Below are 22,758 nucleotides of genomic sequence, written 5' to 3' on the forward strand. Positions count from 1 at the left end.
TTTGGCGGAGTGAGCGGCTTGATGCTCGGATGTACAAAAGTGGACTGAAGATCAAGAGCGCTGCCGCACAGAGGAACAGAAGAGAATCTCATCTATTATTCAATCGCATCCATCTAATGACCGTCAAATTGAAAGACCTCGGATAATCTTTAAGACTAATAAGCTTTTAAAAGATGAAGTCCCTTCTCTGCTCGCGAGCCACTTTAATTTTCCAAGGCCTTATCTCTTTGAGACGATTGCCAATCTGCAGCAATCAGCAAGAGATATCAAAAGCTCCTCGGCAGCGTGCACAGTGTGCGGCGCTTATCACGGCCGGGAAACTGAATTAACCGGTCATCAACAACGCAGTGGAGACCTGAGCCAATGAGCAGCCGCCTAACTGCATCTGGCAGGTCGTAATAGCCCAACGAATCTCATTGGATTTCATATTAAAGGTTTAATAACTCAGACGCGAGGTCGGGTCTTTGAAAGATCACGAGAGGCAGAAAAAGGGGACAAGATCATTAAAGGTCCTGAAATTAATACGGAGAAGAAACATCCCATCGAGTTCCAGTCAGATCGCCCCGAGAGGTTCACCGCTTCACGAGCTAAAACGAGACATGAGATTTTAACAGAACTGTGTTTTCACGAAGTTGACCCAAGCAGGCGGAGGCTTCAATTCACACCATGGCTTTTAGAGATTATGTGTGGGGAACAGAAGTGAAGTAAAATTGGTGGAAATGGAACTTTTTCTTTTGCTCATGTCTCTGCTAGCAGTTTAAATGTATGCAAGGTTAGCACAGCTCAATGCACAATGGATGGATATGGGTTCCAAACAATTCAAGAGTGGCTGTTTCATTTGAATTCAATTTTACTTTTGAACCAACAATAACAAAGCAAACTTTGGGCCCGAATTCCCCAAGAGCACGCACGGAGGTGTCAAGAAAAAATATTTAACGGGGAGAAACCTTGAGTAGAACCCAACTCATATGGGGAGACCCATCTGTTTGGGGTTGGGCCGGTTAGGAAGACAGAAACAGGAGGGAGGATAGAAGAGAAAGGAGGAGCTGAGGAGAAGAGAGAAACAGAAACTAGCAGATAAACAAGAGTATGCATGATACAAAGGAAACTGACAATGGATATAAAAGATGGTTATTGCCAGAATTCAAAGCATAGAAAAGCAGATTAACAGAGAAATTAAAAGTATAGGAAACCTATGTTCTTGGAATGGCTGCATCTAAATGTTTTATTTTTTTTGTATAATACGCACGGTCTTATTTCCGAGTGTGATATCTAGGCAGTATATATTACCTTTAACAATTCCCAGAGTGGAACGGGAACGCAACCTTTCCAAGCCAACGTGTTGGATTTTCAAATTACAGCTGTCCGACACTCGTCGGCCACGACGCGAAATGATGACTCCTAAGTGTCTGAAACGCCAATTCACTGTGGATTAAACTACGGTGAAGGCGCAGCGAGAGTTAATGAGGCAGGGATACTGAACACGGCCAAAGATAAGAAGAGGAAGATGAGTCATTCACAAAAAAAAAAGACAAGAGAAGCAAGAGGAATCCAGCTGCAAGTGTAGCCTACGATCCATGCATTTCAATATTAGCTTTCATGTGGATGAGGCTACTGATAATAAATATAGATACGCTCGGAATAAAAAATTCAAACTGTGGGGATTATTCTGGATTTTTCCGTGCCCCATCTTCACGCAGCCCACACAGCTCCCTCAGAGAAGAACATGACTAATTGAGAAGTATGTTGCTGGTGAAACATATATTCAAACTGCAAGCAGAGACATAAAGTGGAGACAAATGCTCTAATTAAAAGAAACGACTTGAAATGACTATATTTTTTGTAATGTCAACAAATCCCATTAAAAGTACATGTTTTAATTTCATTAAACTATACAGCACCCTCGGGAATCTGCTGTTTTTACGGCAGCAGGACTACGCGTGTCGGACTGACCCTAAATAAAACGGCGGCGCCCGTGTCCTTCGTAATGAAGGGACATTGACACCCGGTGCAATGTGTGGCTCATTAATATGTTTTTACGACGGGGAGGAAAGAGAAATCTCAGGCTTTGGCTACACATGCAGACATTTTTTTAGCGGGATGCATTTCGACGTTTGTCTTTTCATGGGATTTGATGACAGCGAGAAAAATATACAACTTTTGTTTTTGCTCAAAGATCCCATCGGACGAAATATGTTAATGACGTTCTTCACCAACAATGTCTGTCTCTAGTGCCAGTGCTCACATTTTCTCACACTGAACTGCTTCGTAGAATATAGAGACATTTTATTTTATTTTTTTTATACCTCTCTTCATCTGCTGTCTCCTCTCTCTTCCTCTCTTTAAAGTCTTCTTGCAGACAGAAGGTAAACTTCCTGCCAAGGGGGTTTGCAAAAGGATGTTCTCCTCCGAGCACACACCGACACCTAAACACTCAAATCTGTACAGAGTATTTCTCATCTCGGAAAAAAAATTAAATAAAGGATTCTCTCTTTTTTTTTTTCTAATGCCTTTGGTTTACTCTGCACCCTATCTTCCCGTGTTGACAGTGGCTGGCCCGACACCCAAAAAAGAAGAGAAAAATGACAGTAAGGGGGGGGGATAAGAGGAGGGGAGAAAGTGCTGACTCGCATGTAGTGAGAGCTGGACGGGGCCTTAATTGATCACTCGTTCAGGAAGGAGAGAAGAGGAGGGGGAGGGGGGGACGGGGGGGAGGAAGGGGAGGGGAGGGTTAATGGAGGAAAGAAGGGGGCATGCTGGGTAATTCATCGGATTTATGAGGGACAGTGGCAGGGGAGATGGGCGCTCAGACAAGTATAACTCAGTCACACGCATCAAATGAAAGGCCAACGCACTATATCACGCCGCAAGGGAAAATATATACTTCAGAAATAAACAGAAATTAGAGGCGTATTTTCATGCAGCCCTACGACCATAAAGGGGGTACGGCGGGGAGCGGGGGAGGGAGGAGGGGGCTCTGACTTTGTGTTTGTGTGTGGCCTTGACTGAGTCACTCAGTCAGTGTGTCAGACTGAGCAAAGAGTCAGGGGTGTATTTATAGTAGTGTGCTGGTCCTCATTCAGCCCAGGCAAGGCTCCCTGCTTGATGAGCTAACTCGACGGTGGAAAAATGTGCAGCGCTAGCAATCTGGCAGCACTTAGATTTACTGTGTTCACTCAGATGGAATAAAAGAAGAGAGAGTGTGTGAAGGCTGCGCGCGTCCGCAGGGAGGGATGAGCCTCTGGGTTTGCGTATACGCGCAGAATCAATCGGCTGCTGCTGTTGTTGTTGTTTTTTTGGTTGTTGTTGTACCCCGATTCTCACTTAATAAGAGAACGCCGACCTAATGGCTCCTCTCAGGCTTCAGATTTGACTAAACGGGTAATTCATGTGAACCTCAGAGGCTCATCCGGCCTCACACAGCGCTACATGGCCGAGTAAACGGGGCGGCGACGTGTAAGCTGAAAAGATGCAATCACTACAGAGTTTAAAAATGAAGCTGAAAGGAAAAAAACTAAAAGACGTGAAAAAAATAAATAAATAACTGAGACAATAATCTGCATTCATGCAACGCGCTGTCAGCACCATGTGGGAACGCATCCACAAGCACCCACCCTAGAGCATGCACACCTGTTCTCCCCAAGAGTCCCAGTGTGCTGTGCTGCATCTTGCGGCTGAGTCCGATCAATTCCTTTTAATTACCAAGGGCCCAAAGCATTGGTCGATATAGCTGACGAGAAGCAGAGAGAGAGAGAGGGAGAGAGAGATGGGGGGAGAGAAAGCAGGAGAGAGAGAGAGAGAGAGAGAGAGAGAGATGCTCCAGACGTTGATTGATACTCCTCCCAGTGAGCCTACCTACAGATGTGTCGTTAGGCTTGATTAATCCCGCCGAGCCACATTCACTCACTTTACAGACTGCCGTTTAACCATCCGGGTCCGCCGCGGTCACAGGGTTAAGTGGACACGAGGTGTCCGCCCCGAGGTACACAAGCCCTTTCATGAATAAGTCAAGGGTGGCTGGTTGCTCTCTGCAACGCTGGGCTGGCTTGTACTCCGACTGTAAGGTGGCTGACCTCTGATTTCTCACTCGACTGGGAGGGAGGGACAGATCAAACACATCCAACACGCCACTTCAAACATCTTCAATCACAGAGGACGCGTTCATTAAACTTCTCCTCGTGGATCCTCAAGCAGTCGCGTAAATCCTTATTCTAAGGAATTTTACTCGCCTTTCAGTTCAAGGAGAAAATGTTTTATCTATGTCACTTGTACTGTGAATAATGAACTAAGACTCAGCTGTTCATTAATTTTTCTTGAAGGGGGGACTCCAGTGATGTGGTATTCCACTTTGATCAAATCAGGAAACGGGGAAATGACCAAACCTTTAGGCTGAATTAGTATTAACACGGTATTAACATGTCAGTTCAGCAGTCAGACAACATTTGGGGAGCAGCAGAATATTGTGCAAACAGAGTCCGTCTCAAAGCACCGTATCACAATCCACCGCTGCCCATCATGGCAACGGGATGGGAAATGTGAGGGATATGAAGTGTCTCTCGCTCGCCTAAAGCACTACTATTTATTTGCCTTGATCCCCGGCATTTTAGAGACCAAAGCCTGGATTATGACACGGACCCTGGAGGCCTCCACGTGCTCAGAATTGCCTCCGCTGTATTGTCTGCAGTAGTGAGAGCAGGATTTCCTTCGTTACTATAAAGGAAATACAGTAACTTATCTCCACATGGCTACTTTGAATACACCAGCATGAACACGTGGCTTTTCAACCACATGCTGATGCAATTTTCTTTACGTAATTACACGTAGCCTACTTATATGCAGTAATTTAATTCAGTCATTATCGTGCAGGGGCCTGGAGGCAATCCCCGCTGTCATTGGACGAGAGGCATGGGACACCCTGGACGGGTCGCCAGTCTATCACAGGGCTGAGATATAATTTTACATGTTCATTTATTCTTATTCCTCTGATAGCCGTGGCCAAATGAGGTTCAGATCTCAAATACGTCCTCATTGTGTCTTGTCTGACCTGTAATCAGATCACCCAGGAAGCATGTCAATACCAGGTTTGAACCATAGACATATATACATAGACGCCTCATTGAGCGCAGCCGTCTACTGGAGCGGCGTGCCTACAGGGAGGCCATCTTGGAACAGGGCCACTCGCGACTACAGTGCATTACATCTATGGAGGAATGGTGTTTCTACACAATAAAAGTGATCATAAATCGCTCAGTTGAAGTCCGGCATCTTTTCTTTACAATCTTCTGTCAGAAGCTAGTCTGCTGATAACATTAAGTAAAATTTGTATTTGGGTAGTAAAACCATATTTTTATCATAGCTACATGTGTGACGTTTTTAACAGATCAATACGTTTGGAAATCGGTCCAAAATTCAGCGAATAGTTCTACTTTGAGATTGAGGAGTACCTCTTTCCTTCTAGGTTCATGCACCGCTGCCTCTGCGAGCCCTGTACCAAGATGGCGGCGCTTTAGGCACGTCCCTCCACAGTCGATGCGGCGTCTATGTATATATGTCTATGGTTTGAACAGGGCCCTAATTGGTGTAGGCTACTCCGTCTCCGTCTCTAATGGCTGCTCCCCTTCAGTAGCTCTGGCACATCAGTCATTTCCAGTGGAGGTGAAATTAATTTGTAAAAGTCCTGCCCTACAACGCCTAAACAGCCACTGCTTTCTGAATATCAGACAGAAAAAATTGCAAACCAGGCTTCCTTCACACTTGGGAAAATCCTCCAGGAGACATTAACGTCTGAAAGGAACTCCGTGTGATAAGTAGACTAAACTTCATGTGCAAAGAATGATGGAGTGCAGCTTTAAACGGTGAATAATGCTGACAGAGGAAGCTATAAAGTCAGCTGAACAGAATGCAGAAAAGGGCCGGAATCGTCACGAAACTGGAAGAAGAAGAAGTAGAAGTATCTCGTAGAAACCGCACAAATGTGTTCTGCTTTTTGCTGCAGAGCGCCGATAATATTCGAGGCTTCTTTTCATCTGAATCATATGCATAAACTTGGCTTTAAATCCTCCTGATACACAACTGTTATTTTATTAGGGACATGTTTACATCTGACAGACGGACGCCTCGTATCTAGCGTATCTAGCCGCTCTCCTCTGGAGAACGTCGCCTCGCTGCGCAAGTTAATTTATTCGCAAAAAGAGGGAAAAACAAGCAGCAGGGATAATCTGGATCTTCTGCGAATACAGAGTCTTGTTTTTAGTAATGCAGCGCTATCTGAGAAGTCAGATCCACCCCTCTAAGAAGATTTAACAAACACAGAACAGATACTGAAAGAAAAACAGAAACCCAGCAGCAGCTCTTTGTAGAAGTGAGAATGGCATTTTGGAGAGACTCCCACTCCGTTTTCACTGAAGCCTCAAGCAAAGTGGACGTTAAGTGGTCTTTTCCCTCAGGTGTGACCACTACATAAGGAGCCACTCTGCGGGTCTGAGGACATTATTCTAACGTGACAGCTAAAATTGGTCACCGTTCAGAAGAGAGGGGGGATCTTATTGTACGACGAGAGGGTTTCCTCCTCCTCCTCCTCCTCCTCCACACTATGTGTCAAACAGTGGCTGTACATCCACCCTGTAAATACCCAGCTTGAGACTGACTATTAGGGAATGTCAATAGGTCGTCCCTCATTTAAAAAAATCCATTTAAAGCGTCTATAGAGACTCGCAGCGCAATTGTAAATGCTAAATCATAATCAGCAGCGGACGATGTTTTAGTGAGTGTTCTCAAATGAAGCTCAGGCTAAAGTTTAATAAGGAAGATCCGTTCACACGTTCCTTTTATTATTCCTCTCTGGTCAATTTCTGCTGCACAATTCTCTTCATCACTTCCCACACTGTGGAAATAACTTCATTCTCAATTTCCACGTCACTAATGATCCGTTTGCCCGCGATTATCGGGCCAATCGGTCCCAAGTCCCCGCTCTTTAAATTCATTGCAATTTTCTCGCTCTGCCTCACGGACTGTCTGCCGTTCAGCCCTCCTCCTCCTCCTCCTCCTCCATCAGGTTATTTGCTCCACAATCACCACCACTACTCCAGAGAGGGTCCTGTCCCTATCTACTACCTCAATATACTCCGCTCTATGACTCATCCTCTCAAAATATTTAACCTCACTTGCTCTTATTACTTCTAGAAATGTTTCGCTCTATTTCCAAATGATCCTGATCGACCTACACTGAAACTTCAGAAGCCCATTGCAGCATCAAAATCCCTGAATTTTTTTTCCTTGAATCTGTGCAAGCACAGCTTCTGTAACTTAAAGAATTATGAGCACAATTTCAAAGGTTGTGCGAGTGTTTATTTTTCATCATCACTAATATGCACTAGTGCATAAGCAGCAATTTAATATCCGAGCTGGCAACAGTGCAGATGAACTACTTTGTGTACTGCTGGTACATTTACCATGAAACAGCATCACAAATTAATTGTGTAAATTTTTAATAATCAAAGCTGTTAAGCACGTATAGACGATATTTCATGTGGATATTTCAGCGTGGCAGAATAAAGAAACAGAAATAATAAATAGTATAAACACTTCCAATTTGTATTTGTGCAAATGTAAGTCAGCTTCAGTGGCCAAGTGTACTGTATATTTTCACATGCAGGGATTTAGCTCTCCATTTGTACACATACATGCAGAGTTATAAAGGCTCAGTTAAGCTACTATGGGACAAGGACGTAACTTCCGCACGTGGCCTACGCTTGTGCGTTCGTCAGTCTGGCTCGCCCTGTAAAAACGCCACCCCTAGTCGGTGCTGTGTCTTTTTTGTCACTCGGGTTAATCTTTGTTCCGACTTCCTGCTTCACTTTCAACAATGGCGACTGAAACTTTTGTCGAAAAAAGTCGAGTCCTACAAACGTTTGTATCTCCGAAGCTCCTAAGTTAACCTTTCCTCGATGTGTCCCATCTGTATTGATCCAAAACAATCGATTCGAAAATTGCGGAGAAGCAAGCGGCAGTAGTAAAGCGGAAACACACTACTACCAAGTGGACCAATCGCAGCTCTTGCGCTCTTCGGCGGCGCCGTGCATAGTTAAGCCCAAATTATGCTTCCGCGTTGACACAGCGCGAGGGGGCGTACGGACCTATTACGGACCTATTACGTCCTTGCGGACCCCCGTGCGCCCTACGCAAGGGCCAGACGTGCACCTCCCAAAAACCCGCGACGCAACAGCAACGCAGCAGCAACGCAGCAGCAACGCAGCGGCATTGGCTGTGATTGGTCCGCTAACTACATCCGCTGGAGACCGCTTTTCCGGTTTCCACTCATAAACATCATTGTCTCCTTTGTCGTGCCCTAATTTGCAATAGAAGTATTTCTTCCTCTGCTTGAATAATTTGGAGCTCCAACGCCAGTCTCTCTGTCTCGGTGTCCATCGTTCACTGTGACTACGACAAAAGCCGGAAGGTAAATAACTATACGAGGCGAGATACGTCACAAGAGTCTCGGTCGGTCGGTCACAAAAAATCATAGCGCCCTCTACCGGTGTGGCATGCATTTCGACACGTAAACCCCACGCAGAACCATCACGGTCTCACGACTGCGTCCAAGCAACTGCGTGGCCATTGCGTGACCATTGCGTGATCACTACGCGGAAGCATAATCAAGCCTTTACATTTCCGGGGAGGTGCACGTCAGCTATGGCGCCAGGGTTTGCGTAGGGTCTGGGCCGTCGCTGCAGCTTCTGCGTCAATTTGATGTCATTTTTGAAAGGGAAGCAGGAAGTAAAACAATAATTAACCCGACTGGCAAAAAAGACACAACGCCGACTAGCATTTGGGTGGCGTTGTTATAGAGAGAGCCAGACTGACAAGCACACAAGTATAAATGCCGTAGGCTACGTGCATAGGTTACGGAATCTATGTCCCGCTGAGGTATGAACGCCACTTAAACCGCCTATTAGGCTTAAGGGCCGTGCTTGTGGGCACTTTAGCCATGAACGTAGAGGGTATCTGAACCCGTGAGCATTGATTTGGCAATTTTAAAGTCAAAAGACCAGGTTATATTCACTCGGAGGACATTTTCACCTGAATTTAACTTCTGCATTTCAACGTGAAGTGGGCACATTGTTCATACTTTAGGTTAGAGGGAGCAAAGGTTGCTAATCGAAAACCATAGTCATAAATTTTTAGTATGAAGTAAATGTCAGGATCGGTTCATATAATCTCCGTAAGGGTTAACAACGAGCCAACAGTCAAACCTGAATGATAATGGTTATTAACGGCGGGCAGGTGGACGGGAGAAAAATGGAAAGCGAAGGCAGCTGGTGAGGTCGGGGTGGCAGGCTGCAGTCAGCACATAGCGCCCACATGAGACAGCACTAATGAGATGAGTATTTTCACCCCAGCAGTGCCAATGCACACAACATTTTATGGGCTTGCGTCCACGGGGTGCATTAAGAGGCCTCGTATTTTTGGTTTGAGTAAAGCCTCACCTCCGTCTCCCACTGCCTCCCCCCGTGGACCGCAACAGCCCCGTGTTAAGTGCAGTGAACGTTACGATCTGTGCAGCGGGTGACCGTCAAAATGTCACTGCGCCCGTTCTCCTGCCAGAATAATGTCTGCTGTGGACTTGTTATTAGCATGATACCTGCCTTGGGACCTATTATATACTCCCCTTCCTATAAACCTATAGCTAACCCATGGTGTATTTGCAGGTGGGATAATAAGTAAACACAAAAACCTGTTCCAGAAAGTTGTGCTTTCTTTTCATCTTCCTTAAGCCAGCCACCTGTCACATCTGTTCTCCGTCACGATCAGACCTGCTCCACTTGTGTAGACGTCTCAGTTATTACGTGCCAAACTGCTTCGCTGTGAACTTCGCATTTACCACCGGCGGCTCCATATGAGCTGAATTTGCATAATTGCCACCCACACATGCGCAAATTACACGTTTTATCCCTCCATAACAGAGCGAGTTAAAGTAATCCTACAGACGGAATAAGGCGCGTGAACGCAACTCTCACATCATCCCACTTGGCAGCCCGCAAAAGAAACATTCATTAAAGATTTATTCCGTGTGGCGATAACATTTTTACCAGTTTAAATGCTCAAAAATAAAAATAAAAAGCTTATTAAATGCTCTTTTTTCCCCCCTCCAGGACGTTAACTGATCCCAGAAGAGCACTGCTGTTTCTTTATGTCCTTACAGGTGGACAGTCTGGACATCGGTGAGGTCTCACAGGACAACAAATCAATACACTGATACACACAACATGAGCACTTTATCAGTAAATAAATTCAGACAAACAGCAATTTTCCCAATATATAACTTTATTTAAAATATTGTTACAATTTATTACTCTACACAACATTTTCAAAAAGTTTTTTTTTTCCTTTTTCCTTATACTGGTTAGTAAACCTTCATGGGTGTTTTAGGATATAAAACTTTCATTTTTTATTATTTTTTTTTTAACCTATTTCTGCCTCAGGTGTTAACTGATGTCTTTACACGCTGAAATGAATAAGCTCCTTTTTTTAAAACACCTTGTTTCATTGTGTGTTTAGGTCCTCCACACACATAATTACTGATCGATGGTGGCTCGTACTCTATGATTTCCCCAAATCTTTATAATTTCTGTTTAAATAAATAAAAGTTCTGGGTTGGAGAAACAAGAGTGCATTTATTTTAATTAGTTTTTGTCAAAAGGATATTATTTTTCTTTTAAAACAACTATTTACAGGTTATGCTGAAGACAGACAAACAAGGCTTAGGTCTTTAATTAATGTCGCTGCCCGGCTGGCGTGGAAAAGCCCCGTCTTAAAAAGCAATGAACAGAAATGAATTACACTAAGGCGAACGCTTTTCTTTTTTTTTTTTTCTTCTTTAACTTACATCCACCCTTCAGGTGAGTCATAGGTTCGGACACGTCTGCTAACAATGGGGAAAGCCAGCAGCCAACGTGCTCTGGGCCAGATGTGCGTTCCAGAGGTCAACAAGCATCGAGTCAACACACACAAAAAAAAAAAAAAACAGTTGAGACCAACGACGACGCCAAATAAAAGAAACTGCGTGGCCTCATCGAAGCCACTTCTGAGTCACGTGAAATGCCGCAGAATTCAGACGAACAGAGAAGGTTTTCTACAGTATCTGCCACTGAATGAAAAACCAGTGCTGACCGGGCACATGATTCTCAGAAACCGATGCGTTACTATAGCAACAGTATCATTTAGAAGAGCGTTTCAGCGGAGGTCAGTGATGATCACAAACTTTCTGAGCCTCGTGTGCGGACCACACACGGGCATTTTTCTTTTTTTTTTTTATATTTCATCGTTGCTATGTTTGCTGCACCGTCTAAAATTCATGTCTAAACATTCCCTTACGAGCCCGAGCTGTCCAGAATCGCAAAGACAAAACATTGGTAGCCCAAGGCAACGCATACACTGACAAAAAAAAAAAACTGTACACAGACGTGCTTCTTAACATTCCTGTCATCTCTTTACTTTCACCTAAAAACCATCACAATCACGTTTAGCTCACCGACGAAAACGGCTGAAACAGACGACGGCCGACGGTGCGCCGCGCACACCTGCCTGTGACTGAGACTGAGCATAAGATGGCACCTGCCGCAGACGAGACGAAACCAAACTCTTAAAATAAAATGAAAAAAAAAAAATGAAAAACAACAGCAGCTTTTCTAAAAGCCTATTCACAGCAGCACAAGTCACGGAGACAGAGAACAAACATCAAACAGTAAAAAACACTGCTTTGAATACATTATCGGGAGGATCGAGTCAGCTGGCTGACAGGAATAAAAAGGAACAGAGGCTGCACTGAGCGTGTTGAGCCAACGTGGTGCTGCCACGGCAACCGCATCCCCCCCTGTGATGATGGGAGACCAACCTGGAGAGGGTTAGAGCAGAGGACTGACGAGCCAGCACACGCAATTACAAAACCTCCATCCCTCTACATCTTATATATTTATAAAAAAAAACCATCATGGTTGAACAGCTCCAATTCTTGTCTCATCCATCTCCCAATTGGCCATTACTCTGGCTGTCAAAACAACCATCCAGGAATCTGCACATTACGCTGTCCTTCTCAGTCCAGCTACACCAACATGCTGCTACAGTATGTGTTGCTGTAATCTGCTGAATAACTGAGGCCCGTCCTCAGAGAAAACAATTCAATAAAATACCGTGCGACACTGGGCGTAACAATTTTTTGTCACAAGTTAGCAGGGAGACGGGGACACGTGCGCGCGCGTGTGCGTGCGTTTTCCTGAAAAATCATGTGAGCGGCCGTGAACGTTAGCTAGACAATAGGAGACCCCCCCTTCCCATTTGTCTCCATCTGCCTGGTGTCTCCGCTGTCGCTATCTTCATTTGCCGGCTCTCTCAGCGACAGCTCATCAGACACGTCCAATCACAGCCTAAAGGCTTATCAGCAATGTCAATGATAAACACAGAGGACACACTCGCGCAAACACACACAACCGCGCGCCGAGGTAACCGACGGAAAGCAAATTATGGCCAAACTGGGGCATGAAATAAACATACGTTGAGCCGAAAGCTAAGCTCAAACTCTAAAAAGAAATCATTCAAACTACAGTTAGAATTGAACCTCAGTGTCAGGTTTTTGGTCGCTGCCAAAAGGCGAGTGAAGCACAAGAGTGTGTAATAAACTGGCCAAGATTAAACTGATAGCCCTTCGTGGGATAAGCGCAACTATTGCGTTTTGAAGTCACAACATATATGACGCACCCTTCTCCATTCAGAGGAATGTCCTGTGAGTACATAAACCTGCTTTCCATGCGTTTCAGGTGAAATAAAAATCCTCAGCTCAGCATCTACAGAGACGAAATGGACAAACACAAATAAATCTATTATCTGTGTTGATAAAAAAAACAGTGTATTTAATCATAAAATCATACGCCACGTGCATATACGCACACAACTAATACTGTTTTCATTTAGATGCAGTCGGAAGCAAAGAGCCGTGGTTGCAGTCGCACGACTTCGTGCACCGTATACTTTCTGTACAACACGCACCAGGTTAATGGACAAACCGCAGCGTGAGTGAGTGATACTTTTGGGCGAGTTACACAGCCGGAGGGATCACTCTTCAAGAAGCTCTGAGATGATTTTCATTTCCGCTCAAAATGCACGACTAAGCTGGACTTGTGCTCTGCTGCTCCCTGCTGCCTTGCTCAGAAAACTGCAGCTCAGCAGAGCCACTCGAAAAAAACCTCCCGTCCTTAAGAGTCACAATCTGTCGGGCACGATATCAACGTATATATACACGGAGTGACAATTTAAAAATAAAAATAAAAAGGCTGAGACTGAGAACGGCTCTTCCTCTCAACTTCCAAGCTCCGCAAAATCACCACAATAAAACACTTGCAAAGGGGGGATTAATATCCATACTGACATTAATGGATGACTGCCAACAGACGTCGCTCCCTAGTGTGGGTTAGACCAGAAGACGAGGAAAAAAGAAGGTTAGTTAGACCTGAATACGCTTCAATTAATGTTTCACTGTGTTAGATCAAGAAACCAATTATTATAGCTCTTATATTAATCTATATTTTATCAGAAGTAATGCTGTTAAACATACAAATTATTATGAACACAACCCCCCCCCCGCCCCCTCCCGCCACACATCCGCTTTTCATTTAGTTACAGTTGTGTCGTCTGCGTTTTCGACCCCAGAGATAGAAAACGTAATATCTGTGTTAATGTCCAGCATCAGTGTGAAGCATTATTTTTGCTTTCTTCCTTCGTCGCTAACTGTGAAAGAAGCAAAAAAGACAAAACAAACAAACCAAAAAAAAAAAACATTTTCAGTATCCCTCCCTTCTTATTTTCATCTCAGCTCAGTTCAGCAGATAAGGTCCACGCTGCAGGGGGGGGAGGGTTCGGACTGTGTGGGTCTGTCTGGCCGCCACAGTCTCGTCCCAGAGGTCAGCTCTCTCTTTCGCCAAGTGCCGTTTTCACTGAGGCGCTCCTGTCGCGCAGCGCCGTCGCACCGATGCGTTAGAAGTCAAACAGTGGCGAGGATTTGCCCCACGTCACAGGGCAGACGCACGGAGGAGAACGACAGACACACTATGGAGATCTAGTAAATGACATGATAGTTGTTTTGTGTTTATTTTCCTTCGTTGCTCTTCTTTATATATATATATATATATATGTGTGTGTATGTGTGTGTGTTTGTGTGCGTGTCTCCCCGGGTTCGGTCATGTCAGTGTGACTCTTCCAATTTCCCAAATCGGTCACTTCCAGTTTGTTTTGTCGGGGCAGGGGTTTGCCTCGGTCTGTCACTCGGGTCTGCGTTTGTCGATGGGCGCTCTCTGGGGTGGCTGTGATGATGCGTGTGGACCAGTTTTAGTTCATGGGATGTACGTATGGTTTTAGGAAGTCGCAATCTCCCCCCCTAGGTGGCGCCATCCCTTCTGCTGTGTCTCCAGAGGAGGCAGATACTCTGGAACACAGAGACACGGTTCAGTCTGAATGACTTTTTTTTTTTCTTCTTCTCCACATCATGTGACTTATGAAAACGCTGCCATGATACAGATCAGTCGGTACTAACGCCATGCATTAATTACTGATTATCAACATCTGAGACATGCTGAAGCCCTCATCTCTTATCTGAACCTTTTCCTCATTCGACAAATATTTGTTTTTTGCCTCTGTTCCTTTAACTCCAAAGCTTTTCTTATTTATACCCTTCCACCTCGCAGTCGCTTGTGATTTACGTGTTCTCTCACACGGGGCAAATAGTTCCAATTTACGTCTAATGTGTGGGCCTCTAAAAGATAGCCCTTTACATGCATCTAATCTGACTGCCGTTTCCCGCTGCACGCACAAATACACCAGTCTACTGGATGTCACTGTAACCTAAAGGCACGGCAGGAGAATTTATTAAGTGCAATGAGCGTTAAGTTCCTTATAATGCTTTTGCAGCTACACCAGCATACATTAAAACTTTACAAGAACATCTGAATCTACAGTTTTTTTAATCTGGGAGTAACTCACTGAACTTTATTTACTTAAGGAATATGCACGCATATATTTTCCTCCAGGAATAAAAGGAAGCTAATGTCTTCTCTCCCCTCTCCTCTTCCTGTCCTTGACATTTTAGGTTTTGTCAGATAAGGATTTTTTTTGCATAATTCATAGAGCTTGATGGGTGCCATCATTCAAAGCAACACATTCTGTACAGCATTTGAATACATACACCGATCAGGCATAACATTATGACCATCTTCCTAATATTGTGTAGGTCTCCCTTGTGCCTCCAAAACAGTTGTGACTCGTCAGAGAATGGACATGAGCCATGTTGTTAGTGGGGGGCCTTTGGGTCCTATGGGTTGAGGGGAGGGGCCTCTGTGGATCATCCCACATATACTTGATCAGTTTGGGATCTCGGGAATTTAGGGGTCAGTTTTTTTTTAGTTGGTCCTAAACCATTTTTGTGTGTGTGCTTGTGTCAGGCTGCATCCTGGTCTGATCTAGGTGGGTGGTACATGTCTAAGTAACATCCACATGAATGAATGCCAGCTCCAAAAGTTTCCCAGCAGAACATTGAATTGTTACAAGATGATCAATGTTATTTAGTTCATCTGTCAGTGGTTTCAATGTTCAGGCTGATCGGTGTATTTCTTTCCAATTTGCCCGAGATAAAAATCTATCCCCTACTATTTCAGTGCTGCCGTTTACAGAGAATAAAAAAAGCTCATAAATGCTTGCCGCTCACCATTGTTGCTGCAGTTTTTGTTGTCTTTGTCAGATGCCTCTTCCTCAACCTGAAAGCAAAGAAACCAATACATAAGAAATGTGAAACGTATTTTACACCGAGACTGAAGTGGCTTTTTGTATCTGTGAAGACACATGTAAGGATAAGCTAAGTTTAGAGTTTCAAAGCTGGCATGGAGTCACGCGCTTCCCAGAATGAAAGAGGAAAGGAGGGGTCCTTACCTGTTTCCTCCACTTCAGCTCACAAAAGACTCGCTCAAAGCATTCATGCATGTAGTTGAACTGGGAGAGAAAGAAAAAAATCAGACAGATTTATTATACAGGCTTCTAAAAACACCACAATCAGCAAGTCACTGCTTGTATGTAGTTATTTTTACACTGGTTGTCGTCTTTGTTGTCTTTTTCTTACTTTGCTTTGATTACACGTGAAGGAAAGTGACGATTGTTAAAGGGGAATTGCTGTTTTTTTTACAACTTGGACCTTATTTCTAGCATAAAATACGACCGTTTGCTCACCCATATAACTTTGGTGTCATTTGGAGTCGTTTAGATCTGAGTATATCCATATAGTGGGAGTGACTGGGGCACCGCAACGCAGCCTCTAAATAAAGCTGCGCAGGGTGCGTGCAGCGCTCAAAGATGACATCTGGAGATTTACCTACAGACCCCGGATAACAGGTAACCCTGGACTCAACAGGGAATAGCAGTAGCGTATCATAACAAAATATTGGTGAAATGAACGAGTTTCGCAGCAGATAATGCGTTATTTAGAGTGTTTCGGTGCCCCACTCACTCCCACTATATGGATATACGCAGATCTAAATATCTCCCAACCGACTACAAATGACACAAAAGTTATATGGGTGAGTAAATGATCGTATTTTATGCCAGAAATAAGATCCAGGTTGTAAAAAAACGGTAATTCCCCTTTAAGGTAAGCAGGTGCATGTTCACTTACATATGGAGTGAAGATCTTGACCCAGCGGGGTTTCTTTTCTCCTCTGGCATACTCAAAGCAGAAAGCCATCCCCTCCTCGTCAGTGTCCCAGCGCTGCATCTCCGCCCACTCAAAAGCTATTACCTGGTTCTGAGAGACAAACGGGACAGATTCAGTAACTTGTGTGGAAAATGGGATGAGGCCAGCCTCGTTTTAATTGTAGAAAACACACCTTGCATTACATTATTCATTTTAAATTACCTCCAGCGTGCCGTCCTCAGTGCAAGCGTGCAGCTTGAAGTGATTGATGCCGATAGCTGTGATGACGTGGCCTTTCCTTCTGGAGTCACAGGAGCAGTGGGGGAAGTTCACCTCATTGTAGCCCTCACATGTCCGCAATAGGCTCAGGTACTAACGAGTGTTATAGAGCACAAACAACAGTCACCACTTCTGTACGCAGGTTGCGGCACACCTTGTAACCAGAGCTCTCACCTTCACACAACTACATTACTGTACTAATTATACCAATAATGTTTCCTTTATGAGAAAGATGTTTACTCGTAGGATATTTCGGCTTCTTTTCTTTTGGTTTTTGTTAATGCATTTGGTAGGGATGTCCTGAGGGGTACTGGGGCCAGTCTAGGCATTATTAAAATGATCGGAACGGTGTCGGACTTCAGCCAGGCCTGATCTTTTGTAGGTATTTATTTTAGGTCTGCAATAAACCAAAACCACGTCCTTGTAGGGTCAAAACACCTTCATCCTCTTGGTTGCCTAGCATCAAAACTGCCACAAAAAAAAGAAACATGTCTGCTGTTTGGAAGAACTTAACTCTGGAAAATAAAGTCAGACAGACAGCTTTGTAAATTATGCAATGTGGATGTTTGGCGAGGTGAAGAGAAAGGTTTCTTTGAGACAAAGTCAATGTCCAAGGTACAAGCTACCGTCTCCTCGCTACATTAAAGGAGAACTCCGGCGCAAAATGAACCTGGGGTTAATAACACATGTGTACCGAGTTCGACCGTTCTCTGGTATTTGTTTTCATGCATTTGTTTTGTTAGTCAAATGTGACCAGTTTTCTTGCAAACCGCTATTTAGCGTATAACGCTAGCCTTCGGGGCACACCGACACATAAAAAGAAATCTCTATTTCTATACCACTAACAAGGCTCACAATATCACCACACTTACACGGTAGCATAACTAGGGTCTCTACATGTAAACCGAAGCATTGAGAACTTTGCAAGTATACAGGCAGTTTATTAAAAAAGGAACACAGTACCGTTTATGTCTGGCTCGCATATCCAGGCGGGCGCCATCTTGGGGAAACTGAACTGTCTGTTGCCGGAAGAAAGCACTGAGAGCATAGAGAAGCACTGAACGAAGAGAGTTCAGTTTCCCCTAGATGTGTAAGTGTGTAAATGTGCCCCGAAGGCTAGCGTTATATGCTAATTAGCGGTTTGCAAGAAAACTGGGCACATTTGACTAACAAAACAAACGCATGAAAACAAATACCAGAGAACGGTCGAACTCGGTACACATGTGTTATTAACCCCAGGTTCATTTTGCGCCGGAGTTCTCCTTTAACTTTGACAGAACTATTTATTGGATTTATTGGACAGTGCACATGTGATCTAGGAGAACACAAGATAACAAAAGCCCGTATGAATCTCCAGGTGAAGACATTTTGTTTATTTAAGATCAGATTGGGACTCGGATCGGCCAAAATTAAAAGACTGGAATCAGATCGGGGGCAAAAAAAAAAAAAAAATAATAACTTGATCGAGACGTCCCTAGCATTTGACCACATAATATGTGGCAGGACAGCATATAGTGTAAATTACCAAATGGTAATCGTTGACCTATGACTGTTCAACGTCATAGCTGAGTCACTTTCCTGTTGCTTTTCTAAGTGATTGCAGAGGACTGGTTCCTCTGCTTGGTTCCTTAAAAGGTCCTAATCCCAGTTAAGAAAAGCATGTGTCCTGTGTGCATGAACCTTTCTGAGTGCAGATATATATGTAACTAGAAGAACACGTCATTTTCGTTATTTTTCATGGTTGCCCTTTAAAAGCTTGAAAAAGTTTTGGTGTTGTTGCAGCCACAAGTAGAAGCCCCCAAACACACCCGTCTACGCTCATCAATATTAACTCAATGGCTTTATCTGTATGTCGACTATAAAGAGCTTTATTCTTAAGTGTGAAAGGGTCGTTCGCTTTTCTGTCCCATTTTTATTTGGTAGTGTTTTGGTGATGGCTCTGGTCAGCTGGCAAAAAGTGTAGTCTTCCCAACCCCATCCACGAACAAAGACTGGTCTGTGGTACTGACCGTGGCCATCTTGCGCTGCTCTGCCAGTTTCTGCAGCTGGTAGGATTTGTCCTCTGTTTTTATGAATCCCTTCTTCACATCATCCAGTGCCTAGACGGACAGGGAGTGAGGTGGAGTGTCATGAATAACTTGCAATCAAACAACAAAAATGTTAAAATTTTAAGCAACAAGGCATGCTAAGTCAAATATGAAAGGGGTCTCTTGTAGTTTCAGCGCACTGTTTAGCCGTCTGGCTAACTGGTGACTGTTATTATTTTGGTTGTCTCTCACTGCTCTCTTTTATGTAATTCTGTCAGCAGTACAGGCTCTAAATACCCACCTGTTCAGCAGCAAGCTGCAGACACTCACATTTAGTGACTAGTTAGTAAACAGAGTGGACGACTTGGCAGCTAAATAGAGAGAGGGCCTATCAGAATTACTGCTACCGTTCAGAAACACTTTCCTAAATCAGTGATAATGTTTTTCATGTGTCAAACGCAGCTCTTTGCTAACACAGTCCTTGGTGTGTGACAAAAACAACTCTTATTTAGTACCATTTTTTTTAGATGTTCACGTCCATGCTTGCTTTAATGGGTCACTGCTGAACCTCGCATGCTTAAAAGGCTCCAGGTAGTGACCTTTACCGCTGTGCAGACAGCCTGTAGACGGCTGCTGCGGCTAATTTTAGTGAACTTAAATTAGAGGATTATTTTCCCCCTGTTCACCCATTATACTTCAAAAAGAGCGCAAGCCTTTGGAGAATATCAACGTTATCTGCTTCCTGTTTAATTAAGTGGTGACCTTTCAAAGCACTAGACTATTTGTTTTACATTCAGGATGGCATTGGCGCGGCTGATCGGTGGCAGGTTAATATTTTGTTCGTGGACTGAATTTTTCAGGTGTCATTTGTAGTTAATGGGTAGAACTCTGTGTCCAGGACTATGACAAAAAAAAAAGGTAAAATTACATAATTATTTGACAACACATTTCCAGGTGGAAATAATTTAGTTCCCACAGAGTGAGAGGTTTTTTTTGTTTTGAATAGAGGACAAGGCCACTTAAAAAAGCCCAGTCCACATATAAAACGATTTGCTCGTTGGTCGTCACTATGCAGCTGAAGGTTGGTCGCTAGTGGATACTTCAGACTCTAGTTTTACTCCTAGGTAACTCCAGATTTTTCCAAGAAATATTACCAGCATGGTGAATTTGGTGGTAGGAGCCAAAGTTGTAGCTCATCAGACGCCAATCAACTGTACCAGTTGTTCCCATTGATGGCTGCCTCAAAACTGACATTAGTTCAACTTGGTAACTGTCCTCTTTGCATTTTTTTTTTAAGTGCTATTGCCAGAAGTTGCTGTATTTTATTCAAATAAATAGTCTCTTGTCACCACACTGCTGAGAGTCTCTTCTTGTGTGTACGCCCCTTCATATATCTGGTTTAAAGAGTTTGGCAGTCATAAGATGCTGAATAATCACATTGTGTTTAATCTCCAACAAGCACCTAAGCCTCAAACTGCTCCCCAGGCCCTGCACATGTGGCAGCCCTCTGATCTGAGTGTGCACACTACTGTGTGAATGAATGCATGGGTTAAGTGTAGAGGGAAAATTTCCCCATGGGGCATCAATAAAGGAAAACTATTATTATTATTTTTACTACTATTAATTACATTATTACATCTGGGTAACCAATATATATATTAAAAAGCTAGACAGAGAACTGGGTGATTCTGAGATTTAGTGTGAAACAGTCAGAATTCATTTCAGCCTAGAAGTATATCATTTTTTTTTGTGCCGAGTTCCCTGAAGTCCATGACAAGTGGGATTCAATTATTGTTATTACCTGGTGAAAGCAGTAGTGCAGTGCCAGGGGGTTGTCTCTGAGCAACTCCTCCTCCTGAAAGCTGAACAACCATTTGCGGAGCGCTAAGCAAGTCCCGGGCACTGCTGACGTGTAGTTCTGCACATAAAGCTTGTGGGGAAACTCATTAGGTGCCAGCTTCCGCACTGCAACACAAAACAGATAGGAGGAAGGGGGGGGGGGGGGATGAGGAAGAAGGTGTGTCATTAAAAAAATAACTCTAGCTTATATCAAATCACCTGCCCTTGCTGTCCAGACTCACCCCCCGAGAGCCAAAACTCATGATGATACAGGTCTTTATTTAGAAAACTAGCGGTCATGTGATGAACTCACCCCGGAGAGGGCGTTAAAATTAAACATGTGAGAGAATGTGTTGGAGAAATTTTCCAGCTCTTACCAAAGGAGTGGTTGATGACTTCAAATAGGGCAAAGTAGCTGGCCATAATACTGTCCATTCCAACCTTCATCACTAACGCCTACGCAAGAGAAATACAGAGTCAGTTGTGAATTATGAGAGTGGAACGCAACCCCTGACTGACACGTCCAAACAATGGGACAATAAACTCACCTGGTACACCTGGTCTGTGGTGCTGTTCTTACGGACTCTGACAGAGATGGTGGTCTTGTCTGGCAGAGCTATCCGCAGTTCTACATCTGTCACTCCATTGTAGTTCTGTACAGAGAAGTGAAACATCGTAAGAACAGATATAGGTCTGCATTTTCTCCTGTGGTTTAACAAGAGTTTGTACTTGCTAGTATAAGAGTGCATGCCTGTATTTGCTCTGAGTAACTGCTGAATAGTTCAGGATTATTAACAAGCCATGAGTAAAGCAGAACTACTATCTAAAAGAAATCCTAATCTTCCAACGTCTTTTTCCTAAAACACAGGATTAAATCAGAATTAATGTATTTGCTTTTCTGCTGTAATTACTCATGAGCAAAGCAAACGCTGACAGATTTCCAGACTCACAACTTCATGCCAACTACCTCCAAGCAATTAAATGCAAAAGCCACAAGTGTTGATTCATGTTTAGAGCAAATATCATCATTCTTATTCTAAAACTAGACCTCAAGTGGTGAAATTAACACATTCTACGGGTGCCATCATTAGTTAGGAGAACCCCTTTGGCAAAAACTTTGAATTTTTAGCCAGCACTAATTATAACTGCTGCCAGTCTAAATGAAAAACCTCAGGTCACAGTAGCTGTCGCTAACTAATGTTAATTCTAATTCCATTTTAATGACGGGCTAACATTGCTGTTGTCGGGTTTGTGTATCGCTGCAAGCTAATGCACCACTGTCACTACTCTGCCAAAGATTGTTTATGGGCAAAAGATATACCACTCAGGAGCACAGCTGTGCAACCAGAGTGGAATGCGCATTTCTGCACTTGAGTGGATTTTCAGATATGAGACACTTGACAAGTAAATCCCTGAGAGCACATATTAAAATAAATAAACTGTAAGGTTGTGCAATGTGCAAATTCCCTGTTTTACACGTCAAAAGAAAAATAAAACTTTCCAGATTCAAAGCTGAAACTTTGTTGGCACAGATTCAAAAACCCACAGAGAAGTACCTGCATCTTAATCGAGTGGCATTCATACCAAAATACCAACGTTTGCATACCTCATCTGATTCAGAGAGAAACTCCTGCATGATGTCACTCTCCCCGATCACCCGCACAGAGCACACTAGAGACAAATATAGAAAGAAACGACCATAAAACAGGGAAGGTCAAAGCAAATAAATATACAAAGGTCAGGTAAATGTCACTTTGTCTGTATCCAGTGTTCAGATCAGATTAACAGTATTTTCTGTGTCCTTAATAAAATTGATGACGGCCAGTACACGGTGTATTTTCCACCCTAACTATGTGATGACTGCACATAAAAAAAAAACAGAGCTTGTCA

General features: G+C 43.6%; 1 protein-coding gene across 2 annotated transcripts in view; it reads right to left on the reverse strand.

Moving 5' to 3' along the window:
* The window catches only part of snx27a (sorting nexin 27a), a 46,379-nt gene that overhangs the window by 19,450 nt on the left and 4,171 nt on the right, over positions 1-22,758 (reverse strand). Inside the window, exons 4-13 of one of the 2 annotated variants that reach the window (XM_084563568.1) lie at positions 22,475-22,539; positions 21,417-21,521; positions 21,246-21,324; positions 20,831-20,994; positions 19,012-19,101; positions 16,946-17,095; positions 16,706-16,834; positions 15,970-16,029; positions 15,749-15,797; positions 13,658-14,473 (exon numbers count right to left, since the gene is read on the reverse strand). In XM_084563568.1, coding sequence (XP_084419694.1) covers positions 14,403-14,473; positions 15,749-15,797; positions 15,970-16,029; positions 16,706-16,834; positions 16,946-17,095; positions 19,012-19,101; positions 20,831-20,994; positions 21,246-21,324; positions 21,417-21,521; positions 22,475-22,539 — 962 coding nt within the window. In that variant the 3' untranslated portion in view covers positions 13,658-14,402. Of the gene's footprint in view, positions 1-13,657; positions 14,474-15,748; positions 15,798-15,969; positions 16,030-16,705; positions 16,835-16,945; positions 17,096-19,011; positions 19,102-20,830; positions 20,995-21,245; positions 21,325-21,416; positions 21,522-22,474; positions 22,540-22,758 lie in introns of those variants that run through there. The other variant, XM_084563567.1, reaches the window with a different exon arrangement.

Source organism: Chelon labrosus (genome assembly GCF_963514085.1).
Source record: "Chelon labrosus genome assembly, chromosome: 16".
Lineage (NCBI taxonomy): Eukaryota > Metazoa > Chordata > Actinopteri > Mugiliformes > Mugilidae > Chelon > Chelon labrosus.